General features: G+C 37.3%; 1 protein-coding gene across 1 annotated transcript in view; it reads right to left on the bottom strand.

Moving 5' to 3' along the window:
- The window catches only part of ERC1 (ELKS/RAB6-interacting/CAST family member 1), a 513,889-nt gene that overhangs the window by 35,255 nt on the left and 464,225 nt on the right, over positions 1 to 14,409 (bottom strand). The window contains exon 18 of the mRNA XM_011367885.2: positions 2,703 to 2,891. Coding sequence (XP_011366187.1) covers positions 2,703 to 2,891 — 189 coding nt within the window. The remainder of the gene's footprint in view (positions 1 to 2,702; positions 2,892 to 14,409) is intronic.

The raw sequence follows: 14,409 nt of genomic DNA on the forward strand, positions 1-14,409 counted from the left end.
AGGTGTTGGGTAGGGTTGGTCTCCATGAGGCTTCTCTCCTTGGCTTACAGATATGCTGTGTCCTCACATTTTTTTTTTTCCTCTGTGAGCATATTCCCCTGGTGTCTCTCTGTATGCCCTCGTTTTCTTTTCTTATAGGACACCAGTCAGATTGCATTAGGGTCCACCCTATCAGCCTCTTTTACAGGCCCTTTCTCCATATATAGCCACATTCTGGAATTCAGGGCTTCAACATATAAATTTTTTTGGGAGACACAATTTAGTGCATAATACACCACCCTACGTAATCCCAAATTCATGTCCTCCTTACATGCAAAACACATTTACCCCCACCCCAAAAGCCCAAAAGTCTTAACACATTCCAGCATCAACTCTAAACTCCAAATTTCATCTAAATATCATCTAAATCAAGTGTTGGGTGAGATCTAAGGTATTCATCCTGAGGCAGAATTCCTCTCTGGATGTGAACCTGTTGAACCAGAAAAATTATCTACTTCTAAAATATGATGATGGAACAGACATAGGCTAGACATTTCCATTCCAAAAGGAGAAACTGGAATGAACAGGAAGAGATCATGGGTCTCAGGTAAGTCCAAAACCTAGCAGGGCAAATTCCATTAGATTTTTAGGCTTGAGAATAATCGTCTTTGGCTGAATACTCTGTCCTCGAGGCTCTCAGGGGTGGCAGTTCCAGCCCTCTGGCCCTCGGTGGCAGCCTGGCCTATTGAAACTGAGGAGGTAGCCTTGGCCTCTGGGACCAAGGAGGAAGAGATAGTTTTGCCTCCTTGACCTGTGCCCTGTGTGCCCTGGTGGACATATGCGGTCTACAAGAAACTTACTTTAAACATAAAGACATAGCTTAAATGCAAATACATGGAAAAAAAGATCGTCTATGCACTCACTAATTTAAAAAAAGATGGAGTGGTAACATTAATATCAGACAAAGAATACTTCAAAGTATAGAATTATTATTGGCTTTGAAGAGGGCCATTACATAATGATAAAAGAGTCAATTCATCAAGAAGATATAACAATTTTTAATGTGTATGCACTCAATAACAGAACTTCAAAACACATAAAACAAAATATGATAAGAAAAATTAACAAACCTATAAATCTAGCTGGTATGATAGCCAGTTTCTAAGATGGCCAAGGAAACAAAACAATCCTGGGAAATCTTCGGATGCCAGGTTATATTTATAGGCCAGGCAGTTACAGAGTATAGTGTCATGACTCAGGTCATGTCTGAGTGGTTCCTGACATCAGTAGCTACTAAGTAACACTGACGAAATTGTCTTGGGTTGCCAAATTAATAATCAGCTCAGTCTGTACTAAGCATTCTCTACATACATAGTATTATACTAGGCACTTTGGAAATACAAGACATGGTCCCAGCAGTGAAGAAACAAGTTATCTAGATGGAGAATTATGAAGTAAAAGTTTCTAAAGTTAACTAACCGTGCGCTGTTTCCAGCGGACCATCAGTTGCATTTTCACTACATGGTTATTCCTATCAAAAGGAGCTATGAAGAATTCAACTTAATTCTGTCCTTTGTAATTCTTTCTTCTCTTTCAAGAAGAAAGATATTAAAATTTCTATGGCAACATGCTAAATTTAAGAGGCAGGCCTTATTTTTTCACATTAAAAAAATAAGATGGATAACTAATCAGAGTGTTAAATATGTCTATTATTAGGCAATATACACAACGTAGGGAAGTAAGCACAGCTCTAGGATTCCAGTTTTCAGTTCTTGACCTGAGGGTTGTCACTGCTATCTTTAACATCATACCATGGGACGTTTTACGTTTAACACAATTTTGCTTCATACATTATGAGTAAACAAATAATGTTCAATGATAGGAATTATCTGGCTGGAAAATAGGGTACAGCTTCAAAATTCTGATGAAGACTTTTAGAAAATTTATAACACCTGTGCATCTAAGTCTTTTGGTGTATGGTCACAGTACTTACGAGGGGCTGGATATCACTAACCCCTATTTGAAAACTATCTCAGAGTTAATGGTTTTAAAACTGCTCTACTTATCTTCTATTTTTAAGTGTTTGATTTTTCTTTCCTTCACTTTCCATGTCTGGTCTCTATCCCTATCCTCATCCTGTTTTCTCTGTTTCTTTTATTCATGGTTTTGTCTCAAGACTAACCTTCTCATTTACTTATTAAACTAAAAAAAAATTACAACATAAAAAATGAGAGCCAACAGAATTTTGCAGGCAGCAGTAAGCAGAAAATATAGCATAGGGTGGTAACCTAAGCTAGTTCATCTAACGGTTCTTTTACTTAAAAACTTAGTATGTTGTAATCCACAGTTCCCTAGAGACAAGTGAAGATACATGCTACTGACTTGTCAGGAATTTCTTCTCCAAATATCCTTAATTTGGACTTTCCTTTCGTGGCCATAATTATTACTGGCCATCACTTCTATGAAATAATGTATGGTATGTTAACGGATTGTCCTTAACCCTCTTTCTTCTAAATTAGCTCTGAGACTTGAGCAAGCTACACTGAGAGAAGAATTTAGCACTTTTTTTTCAAATGGTAATTCCTAATATCTGCTGAAGAACTAACCATTGCTAAGATTCTGGCATCCGAGCACTGAATTCTCCAAGGTAGCTCCTATTGCATCAACCTAAGTAGCAGCTGAATTTTAACAGGGTCTTGTCGAAGTTCAAGTGAGAGACTTACCTGTTCCTGGGTCATCTTCTGCAGTTCATTCTTCCAAGTTGCCTGGTCATCGTCCAAGTTATAGGAAGCTGGAGGAGTGAGCCCACGAAGGATCAGGGGGTCTCGGTCATGGCAGAGGGCTGTCAGGTGTCCAATATACAATTTTAATTTGCTTCTATTTTGGTCAAGTTCTAAGAGGGGCTGGATGATCTGAGGTGAAAAAAATGAGGAAACTCAAGGTCAATCTGAAACGAGAAGTTCAAATATCTTTATGCCTCCCAAATCAAAGAAGACTGGCCAAAGACCAAAGCTCTTCTAATTAGTATTGAAATCTTAAGGATTATAAAAAGAAACAGTTCCATACGCTTGCACATTTACAACCATGATTCTGGGAGATGGGTAGGAAATGCTGGCTTAGTATATCGATAGGAGACTGGGAGTTCCACACTTAGGGGATTAAGCACAGAACTATCTTATTTCACAGACTCCAGTTACCTCACAATCTCTCCTCCCATTTATTTATGAGTAGGTTACAAAAAACTGCTAGTGAAATTTGCTCATCTGAAAGCCTGGACAACATATACTTCATGTGTTCCTCCATCTCTTGGAATGGAAGAAAAATTCTGTCTCTGGAGAAGGTGCATGTTTTCCTTGGCCAAGAGATGTGATGAGTGAACTCATTATTAAACCTGCCTCATCCTGGCTTAAGCTTCCTGCGTTCTCCAATATTCTTTTTAAACAGTGATTGATAAATCCTTGTATAACACCAAATACCTGACTCACAGCCAAGGACTCTCTGAAATTCTCTCAGTTGTAACACTGGTTCTGTTTTTCTTGAATAGTAGTCCTGCTCTCTCTCTCTCTCTCTCTCTCTCTCTCTCTTTTTTTTAAATATTCACTTTACTCTGGATGAACAACTATCCCCTTGACCCCCTTTGGAAGCACACTAAGTGACAGATGACTTCTGCCCCAGAATTTCATTTGACAGCTCTCATGATAATACTCTGGGTCAGGTACTTGGTAGCTGGTCAAGGCCTGGGGTGTTTAGGAGCAGTTGGGCCAGATCTCACATCTCAGAAGAACGAAATATTAGCGCAGCATCTGCTTGATACACAGCAGCTGTGAGAGCTGCAAAACATTGCCAAACTGCTGGCAATTCTCAAAATATTCCCAGGGTTTACGAGGCAGAGGTCTGCACCTGCTGCATGTCACTAGGCTGGCATTTTTCGTCAACAGGACACCTCTGACCCACCTAATGAATAAGGAGCTCAACAATCTTCAAGTCAACAGAAATAAGGCCTGCTATTACTTTCAACAGTGACACTGATTTCTCCCTGGCCTCTTCAGAAGGCTGCTCCTGCTGCTTTCCTTTCTTTTCAATAACTTTTAAAAGAAATATTTAATTTTTTATTATGAAATCAACACATATTTTACTCTGAAAAATAGGAGAAAAAGCATAAAAGAAATAATAAAAGAGCCAATAGGTATTCCATCAAGAATATCACTTGAAACATTTTAGTAATTTTCTTCCAAGTCTTTTTATAAACTTATATTAATCAATTTTTAAGAGTATGAGACTTCACATTTTGCTTGATAGATTGTTTATCCATTTAATGTTATATTGTGAGTACTATTTATAACATTATACATTACCATGGTTTTTAATGGTTGCTTTATAAATATGCTACATTTTTTTGTTTCTAATACTATATTCATGAAATAATTAAAAGAGAGAAGAGCCAGGGCTTACTGGCTAAGACAATCATTAGCTTACAAAAGACATCAGAGTTCAGAGTTCAGGCCTATAGAGTACAATATAACATAGATGTTAAAGCCTGGCTAGACAAACCAGAGAGGGTGAATTAATTTAGCGTTATTTTTATTTTTTTAATCTCTCTCTCACATACAATTCTAAAAGGATAAAGGTTAAACACTTAGGTGCTGCTGTGGAAGGCTCTGGGGTTCTATAAGAGACCACCAATGAGCAGGCTCATGGTTCTGTGCTGACATTTCCTAACTATGTTACGATAAATATATCAGTACTGCTAATCACCAAAGGAAGGGACTGTTTCAATAAAGTAGAGGATTTGGAGAGTGGGAAATTGTACAGTTTTTTCACAAATAACACCAATCTCTAAAAAATAATTGTATTTTATTTCTGACCACACATGTATACTCACTGTAGAAAATGCAGAAAGAATTCCAAAGTGTAATCTTTAAAGGCAATATTCCTTTAAATGCATGTACACTTTAAGAACTAAACTGTCTAGTCATGGTTCTATTACCACATCCCTCATGCCTCTAAGCAATGCAGTCCTATTTTAATTGCCATTTTATTTTTAAGCTTAGAGTTCTCTACCTTCTTTCACAGACACATTGATTTAAAAAAATATCACTTTGGGATTTCTACTAGGTTTGCGCAACTTATTCCCATTCCGTGTGTGTATGCATGTATGTGTGTGTGTGTGTGTGTGTGTGTGTGTGTGTGTGTGTGCGTGTGTGTAGATGCCATGACATCTGGCTTGCAAGGCTAAAAGAGCTAGTATCTTAGGTAATTACCGTTTGGATTGGAAAACTGGCATAAAAAAGTATGACTGTTGAGGGAAGGGAACAATATGATAAATGGTAGTAATCAAAAGGTCAAATTTCTCATAGGAAAACGGAATGACATGAGCTTATTATTGTATGATTAGGGGATAAAAAAACTGACTTCTTAGGTCCCTGTTCTTAATCAGAGATGAATTTCAAGCTGATTTAAATGCATTTCATGCTGAAATGCTACTTGTTTAGAAAACATGATAGTGTTTTGCACTCTAATTTTTCAAAGTTCAATTGAAAAGTTAAAAAACAATGAAATTTGAAAACTTTTTCTAGGATAAAAATTCATTCTATGGCTAAGATGTCGGTCTTTTCTTCCCACATCAAAGAGAATTGCTTTTTAAAAAACGAAGCCAAAAAAGCTATACAGCTTACTACGTGAGAATATATGAAACTGTCCCACGAGCACAGTTCCCAAATCAATCCTTAAAAAAAAAACCTACTTTGGTCTCTCGGAGACACATTTAACCATGTCACTCATGGGGGAAATGCCCTTATCTCTTCCCCCACCCCCAAACTAACTTGGGTAGGCCACTTAGAAAAGAAACTGCATTTCCCACAAGGTAGAACTGCCACTGCCTAATCTCAAGAGGGAAGAGGGACACTTGCCAAGTAGAAAGAGGATGTCTTGCAGGATCCATAAGTTATATCTTTTGTCCACATACAACCTCAGTATACTGGTGAGGAGTCCTACCAAAAATCATTAGAAATGTGGTCAGGCCACATTAGTTCTATACCTTGCAGAACCACAGTTCTATATCTTTTTTTGGCAAAAAGAAGTTAAAAAATGAACTTGTCAAGATAACCTCTGCTTCCATAAAATATAATGCCAAAATAGCCATATTCTACCAATCCTACGTTTACCAAGCTGTTAAAAAAGATTTAAAATTATAAAAAGGAGATATTTTTAATTGATATACTGAGAGCTTTGTTTTTTCTTGAAAGGAGTTATTTGTTTATGTACAGTTCCTCGAGTTGGCTTCAGAGGCCAGCATTTGATGACATATGGCGACAGAGGACAATGATCTTCCAAAAGTGTTTATTTTAACCTCCTTTCACTTGAGTAAAACAGAGGAGTTGCTCCTGTATTGCTCGATACAGATTATAATAGGAAATTCTACAGTACTCCATTTCTGTAACCCATTCATCTATGAAATCTGAACACACTTTCTTAGACCATTTGGCTTTTCACTACCAGGATGAAATGTACAGAGCAAAAGTCCCCTTAGCCAGTTAATTATACAGCCTCTTTTTGTCTTCCTACTCTACTATTTCTGTGTTAGACACTCTAAGTATAGATTAGTTGGTTGCAACACATTCTAGGAACTCAGTCTTTATCATAAAGACTGGATGAATAGGTACTGAATATTATTTGAGACTTAAGGTATTTGCCCTTGCGGTACTAATGTTTTCTTGTTTGGAATGTGCCCCGCCTTTTTAAAAAAGATAATATTTATTGATTATTGACTGTGCTCCCAGAAAATTATTTTTATATTTACCATGATTCTTTTGTGGCTAGCTCACTGCCCTTAATTGGTTACAAAATCTTTTTGTTCTTCTATTTGCTGGAGTTTTTAGAGGCAGGGTCAACTGTCCATATATTAACTGCATAAATGCTAATGGCAGTTTTGATTTCTCACTGGGCTACCATTTATACTTCTGTCTCCAACAGAGGTACATTAACAACTAACATTAACTTCCAGAGACACTATTCTATTAATGACATTCTTGTTCAGAGGTCTCAGCAAAGATCTAAACTCTGAAAAGTAAAAAAGGAGGCAAGCAAATAAAATTCATCAATCCAGTCTCAAAGTCTCTTTTCCCCTGAATAACTAAGTTTATCTTCTTGGTCAATAATTACTTCAGGATCAGGAGGATAAGGGATAGTATTAAGTCTCTTCTCAAAGATTTGGAACTTCAGTTATGTTTTACTTAAATGTAGCTATTTTGTGAAAGAAAAGAGTTCTTTGAAAAAATATAGTACACCCTCATAATAATTTTGCTACACTGATTAGATATGCTGCATATCAAATTACACATATTGAAATTAAAAATGTATATAACTCACTTAACAAATTTTAGCGAATGCCTTTGTGCTATGCCATACATAATCAGTATTAGCTGATTATGAGAATATTATGAATAAGAATGTGGTCCTACTCTACATTAAAAAAAATTCATGAAATAATAGAACTAATGTGTTGAGTGTATACAAGAATTAAAATGTGTAAATTCATGATTTATCTTTGTTGTATAACTTTAATTTTGAAGCTTACTTCAGGCAAATCCTTACATTGCTAAATAAACCTCTTTGCCTTGATTTGAAACTCAGTCTGACTTAGTCTTCATATATAAAGTTAGGAACAGACTGCCCGCATTCCTGAATGTGAGCTGGAGCTCTGAATCAACTTCCGGGGGCTATCTAAAAAGAAGTAACCACATCCTGCATATGCGTGAACTTGCAGGACTGTTGCCCAGCACAGGTCGAAAATAGTAAATATTTTCTCCTTAAGGACTGTGCACCTATCCTAGAACTGCACCCCTCCCTTCACCTTCTCCTGCCCTGCCCCTCCTTATCTGTAGCCAATGTAAACTCTTTCAAAACAACTTACATCTTTCTTCTCCAAAACATAATGTATAAAAGAGCCCGTCAGCTCAGGACAGCAGACGTGTTGCCTTCTCCATCCAGTTCTGTGGCCGGTTTAGACTGCATGTCCCAGGACCTGTCCTTTTCTGGCTAGCATTTGGCTCAATAAATCCTTTCCTTCAGAAAAAGTTTTGGTCATCAAAGTTTTTTTTTTGTTTAACAAGGTCGCTGAGATGAAAAAATGTTAACCAGGAATCTTACTACAAACAGAAATATGTGGTTGAGAATAAAAACTCTTTCCAAAGTTTTCACATTTAAAGGGCTTTATAGTTTGTTAAGTGCACGTCTATGAGAACTGCAAAAGGCTACAGGCTTTGCAATATGAAAAAATTGAGAATCATTTTTAAAAATAATGTGTAATAATTTCCTCTTAGTTAAACAGCTCAGAAATCTGTTGTCAACTTTTAAGCATACCTTACCACTCTGGCAAAACAAAAGAAAACATCCTCTATTTCTTAATCCAGATATGAAGAGAAAAAACTTCTGTACTCAAAGTTGTAAGGAAACAGGAAACAGGGTTTAGAATAAAAAGAATCTTAAAATCCGAACTATAGAACTGCTTGCTATATTTTGTCTTCATTCAGTTAAAACCTATTCTATGCAGTATAATAAATGCTCCTCAAATAGACAGAAGTGTGTTGTGGGCCTGCCCACCAGTGAGAGAGGGGAATTTCCTGTTGAGTCCATCTATTCATGTGCTCATGGAGAATGTTAAGGCTTTAGGTATTTCAAGTACTTGCTTTAACACTTGGAAAGTTGTAAGATACATGAAAATAAGGTTGTTAACCAACAAGAGGGCAGACAAGTATGTATAGATAAAGACAGTACAGATAAATGGGAATAAAGGGTAGAGGAGGCTATTATGAAGCACAGAAGCTATTACAAGCTAACCAATTAAGCAGACATATATTATGCACCCAGAAGGGATGGTTGAATGAGAATGCGATAACTAGAATCAAGAAAGCCGCCCACCCGCCCTACTAGATTCAGATATGCTAGGAGCAGATGGGTGTTCCAAAATTCTTCCTTGCTCTTAAGAGCTAATAAAGAGAGGAAAGCACCACCTCTGATTCGTTTCTTGGCTTGAGCCTTAACTCTCCACAATAAATTATTTATTGTATTTTAGTGAACGTGTAGGGGTTACATGTTAGTGTGTATGTATATGTGTATATAAAATAAACTAAAAATAAAATAGCCGAATGACTTCCCCACTGTATAGTAAAGTTCCAGAGCTATACACTTCTGGATGAGAAATTATGAGGGGAAAAAGTCTAGACATAGGAAAAAAGATAAGGCAAAAGAGGGAGAAGAGAGGCTCACACTTTTTGAGTGGGCAAGCCAAATAAAGGCTGTTGCTGAATTTAAAAGGCAAAACTAGGCAGGCAGTTGGCCATAGGTAAAAATGGTGTCCTTCAACTCCTTGCATGCCTGTGTACATACTCCAGTGCTGAAACTGATAATTCATGCTCCATTGTGACCCGTTGTGGTCTGATGCATAAAGTATCCCAGCTGTTATTTGCTGCAGTCAAGCACAACAACAACACTTCTCGGCTTTATTATATGTTTGCTAGACAGATGGATCTGAAAATCAGCAACGTGCTTGCTCCCTGCTGGGCAAAACACAATAACAGCCTCATCTCAACATTTCATTTTCTTCTCTCTCTAATGCAATGTACTGATTACACTGGGTATAGAGGGGAAGGCCAAGTGGAGTTGCCTAGGTTGAAAAAAAAAAGGAATGTCCTAACCTTGACAGTATCTCAGTAAATAAGGAATAACATAACAAAGGATGTGAATCTAAACCACAGAGAACAATCCATTGGCTCCTTCTCACAATCTACAGAAATACAGAGAAAAAAAGTACCAAGTATGATTATCTAGTAACTATGAGATTTGATAGCTTATCTGTACAAAAGCTCCCAGAGTCCAGTCTCTGAAGGAGACTATTCTGTGATTAGCAGTTATTTCAAGGTCAGGTTAAAGGTGTGTGTGTGCATGTTGTGTATGTACACAGGAGAGCTGGAGAATAAACAAAGACAATTTACTATTCGTCATATTATCATTTCAACATCAGCATGAAATCAAACACAAGAGACAATGCAGACACTTAGAAGTTTATTGCTATGAACACAGAGAGTCTCATTCTGTTTCTGAAGCCTTTGGTAGACATGGCTCCTCATTAAACAGTGCTTATCAAGAAAGTGGCCTAAGAGGGCACAGGTGGGAGGGAAGGAGAGTTTACCTATCGCTTGGAATGCAGGGGAAAATATAAATGTATCTGTAGCCGTGTATAAATACCAGAAATGGGTATCTGTGCTATTTAAAGACAAGTTACATACAGGAATTTAATCTCAATGCTAAAGTCGGAAATAGTCAGGAAACAAACTGTGACAGGTTAGAAGCCTTTATGACCTGGTGTACATAAGAATGCACATGTATATGCTTGCAGTGGCAAGGGGGTGCCAGAGCAAGATGGGGAAAGAGCTGAGCAGAAGGGCCCTAAGCCAATATTTTCAGCTTTAGTACAGTTTAGAACTCTACATAACTGAGAGAATGGAAATGTTTCTGAATATTAAAAAAGAGCACTTTTAGAACTGAAACTAAGGATGTCTCCTTAACTTCTTCCTCTCATTACTATAAATTGAAATAAAGCTAGGTTCTCGGTGAGCTAGCAGCTAATTTCAGGAAAGGCATGGGTGTTCAACCCCAACTCCACCCCATAGCTTTGCTCTGCATCCATGCTATTCTCTTCCTTTCCTTGCTACCTCTTCTCTTTCCTCCTGACCTATCCACATGAAGAATCTTTATTTCCACTTCAAACACACACACCAAAAAGTGTTATATATCTGACATTCTAAAAGGGATCTTGGCTGTTCTGAGTTTGCCTTCCTAGATTTCTGTCTGCCATAGTCAATCAGGAAATCATATTTAAAAAGCAAATTCTTTCTGAAAATTTTATACACCATGAACAAATCCTACGGATTAACGATTTCCAGACATCACCCCTTTTACCTTGGGAGTAATCCAGGCGTTGGGTGGACAAAAAATTTAGGAAGATGGTTTTTTCTACCCATTTCCTTTATTTGAGAATACAACCTCCCATATAGTCACTGAATTAATCTCCCTTCCCCATCTCTGAAGGGTGAAATTGCTTAGCATAACCCAAACTCTGATAGTCACTGACGCTTAAGCAAAGTTTTATTATTTGAGGATAGAAAAGTGACTATGATAAAAGGGGCTCTGCACAGAAATATCAGAAATCCTACAAGTTGTGACTGATATTCTGTTTTAAGTTAATAGCCAGGAGAATTTGGGATGCCCTGGAGCATGCCAAGCTCTTTGGAAGAAGGGCCCCTGTGCCCTGATTCCCTCTGATCTAACGCAGGGTTCCTCAAGTGCTGATCGAAGATCAATTCCGAAGAGTAGTTGTACAGTGGAGCAGTCCCACTGGGATATGAGAAACAGAAAGTCAGAAAGAGCAAACCCCAGCACTCTGACAAAGCTGACAGATCCAGAGAGAAAATGAGCAGAGTACTAGCACAAGTGGAAAGATAGGTGCAGGCAGGTCAAGAAAGTTCCAAGGAACCAGAAATGGGGTACCTCTAGACTGAAGCATGTGAAGCTACACGATCTAACAAACAGTAAGTAGGCTCCCAGCATAGTTGTAAAGTGACTTGACAGTGGGAGAAAGTTTGCAAAAAATCTTTATATTTGTTTTATGTACCAGGTTTTAGCCCCACCTTTCAGTACAAAGCTACCATACACACGAACCCACAACCAAATTTTGTAGCAGTTTTATTGAAGAAATACAAAGAATAGAGACCATGTTTCTGATATAATCAGAATACCTAATATATAATATGAGTGTTTAGAAAATAACGAAACAGAAAGAATGAAAGCGAAACACTAGCAATCAAGCAAAGAAGAAAAGGGACAAGAGAATGCAGAAATACACCTTTCCTTCACCATGTTAATTGGTTCATGTTATTAGTGCTTTTCCTTGGTTTCTTTCCAGGGAGTGAGTATATTTTTGGTGTATAGTCTCAGACTTTAACAGTGACTAACAGGGAGAATAGCGCTCTCCATGCTTTACCATTATGCACCACACAATTTTGGGAGATTCTTTATACTTAGTTGCCATGTGGGATTCAGCAGCTATAATCTTCTTAAATATAAGATGCTACTGCTGACAAGAAATAGAAAGCCCTTCTTGGATCATCCACAGGGAGCAAAGCCTCTGCCATCTTATTCATCTAAGCAACAAGATCTCATGCCATTTGGTCTGCTATACTTCTGTTATTCGTCTATCTAATAAACCATCTACACATCATTTCCCAGATGTACCACTTCAAAGAATATTGCAAAGCCATCCTAAGGCTGACATGTGTGTCTCAGACTATCTTCTGAGTTCAGCGCTATACATTTGACGTACCTGAAGATTTTAAGCTTTCCCTGATTTCATTAACATGCCCATCTCAATGAGCATATATTTCTATGCTAGAGAATAAAGCATCAGGTTCACGTCTCACTTAAAACACACGTACATGTACACACGTACACACACACACACACATACACACACAGACTGTGGTCTGGTTGGCAGAGGCCAGGCTCCTCTGAACTGGAACTCCTGGAACTTAGTATCTCTTGGAATAATTCCAACTTGTACCTTCTAGGAAAGTACAGTTGTTTGCCTGGCTGCTTGCCTTATGTGCTCTCATGTTAGTTCCTTCCCCCATGAAATTTTTTGTTAGTTACTCATGGAATTAAATTAACTTTGGTGGTCTTCTGCATCTTATGATCTTAACTAAGAATTTTATTTACTTGAACATTTCTCCGGCAAAAGCTGCTCTGGCGCCTTACACCTTATAGCACTATGTTTCAAGCAGACACAGTGGTCTCTATTCTTTAGTGCCAGCAGGGCAGGCAATGTGGCTGGTTGTGGCCACATCCATGACCATAAACATGACCGACCCGTTCAAACACTGTAGCCATGAGCGTGCAGGCCCTTGAGTGGTAATCACGTTAATTACTGGGCATCCAGTTTCAGAGACTGTGACGGACAAAGGCTTTCTAACGCAGAGGCTGCTTTCACCAGAGACAGATTTGTATCACTTGTGTTACGTGTTATAAAACGTTTGCATTGTCTTGATGACTCTGTGAAGCAGTGCAGAACTTCAGAGCAGCACAGTGCAGTAGTTAAGAGCTTGGGCTCTGGAGACAGACTGTCTGGCTTAACTCCTGGGTCTGCAACATTCCAGCTATGAGACCTAGGACTAGTTACATTGAATATAGAATATTTTATGAGATTGTAATAATCTGCATGTCCACCACATAGTAAGCTTCTTTAGTAATTATTAACTATTGTTATTTTCAAGAATTTGTTGCACCACCTATAAACTTGGAATAATAAATGCTCATCCTTGTGAGTATCTGAGTACCTGTAAAATACAAGTTATTTCTGATAACTCTAGCTGACATCTTGACTCTGAGGACATCTTAATCCTATCATTCGCATTTAGCTACATATTCAACAACTGCAAATGGTTATATAATGGCATGTGAAAGTAATGAGAAGCACAAAGAACTGGATATACAATACAATAGATCAGAGGTTGGTAAATTATAGACCATGGCCCAAATCCAGCACTGATGCCTGTTTTTCTACAATCCATCAGCTAACAATGGTTTTTGCATTTTTCAAATTGTTGAAAAAATAATCAAAAGAAGAATATCTGGTGACACCTGGAAATTATATGAAAATCAAATTTCAGTGTCCATAAACAGAGTTAGGTGAGAGCACAGTCATGCTCACTTATTTACATACCGTCTATGGCTTTCACACAACAGCAGAGCTGAGTAGTTTTGACAGAGTGTATAGCTCACAAAGTATAAAATATTTACTATCAGAAACTTTACAAAAACATCTGCTAATCCCTACAACAGACCAATTCCAGATTATAGGGTAACTATAATATTAAAGAGGAAATTCTTATAATTTTCTCACAGATTAGTTAAGAAATGAATAATAATTGCTGTTTTATAAAAATTCAGTTCATAATATATATTACTTGTATGGATAGGAGTATCAATACAAAATAAAACACCGGCTAAATAGAGAATTGGATTTGGTAGTAGGCATAAAGAGAAAATTCATAGTTGCAGAAAGTTATAATTAGTAAAATTTCATATGGATAAAAACGCTAACTGATAAATAAAATCTCGCGCTCGCTTTGGCAGCACATATACTAAAAAAAAGGAAATTGAAATGATAATAAAATCTTTATAACATTTAAATATTAAAAATAATTGATATCGAAATGATTCAGTAACATAAGAATACTGAAAAAGTTGGACATTTTCAACTATATATGTAGAAAATTGATAAAAATTAAACTGAATTAACTTAGTGCTAACTCTAGGAAATAGTCAGTGAAAATTCCTTGACACTGGTATAACCTGATTTAAATATTTGTAAATAGG

This window comes from Pteropus vampyrus, unplaced genomic scaffold, assembly GCF_000151845.1.
Source record: "Pteropus vampyrus isolate Shadow unplaced genomic scaffold, Pvam_2.0 Scaffold137, whole genome shotgun sequence".
In the NCBI taxonomy this organism is placed as follows: domain Eukaryota; kingdom Metazoa; phylum Chordata; class Mammalia; order Chiroptera; family Pteropodidae; genus Pteropus; species Pteropus vampyrus.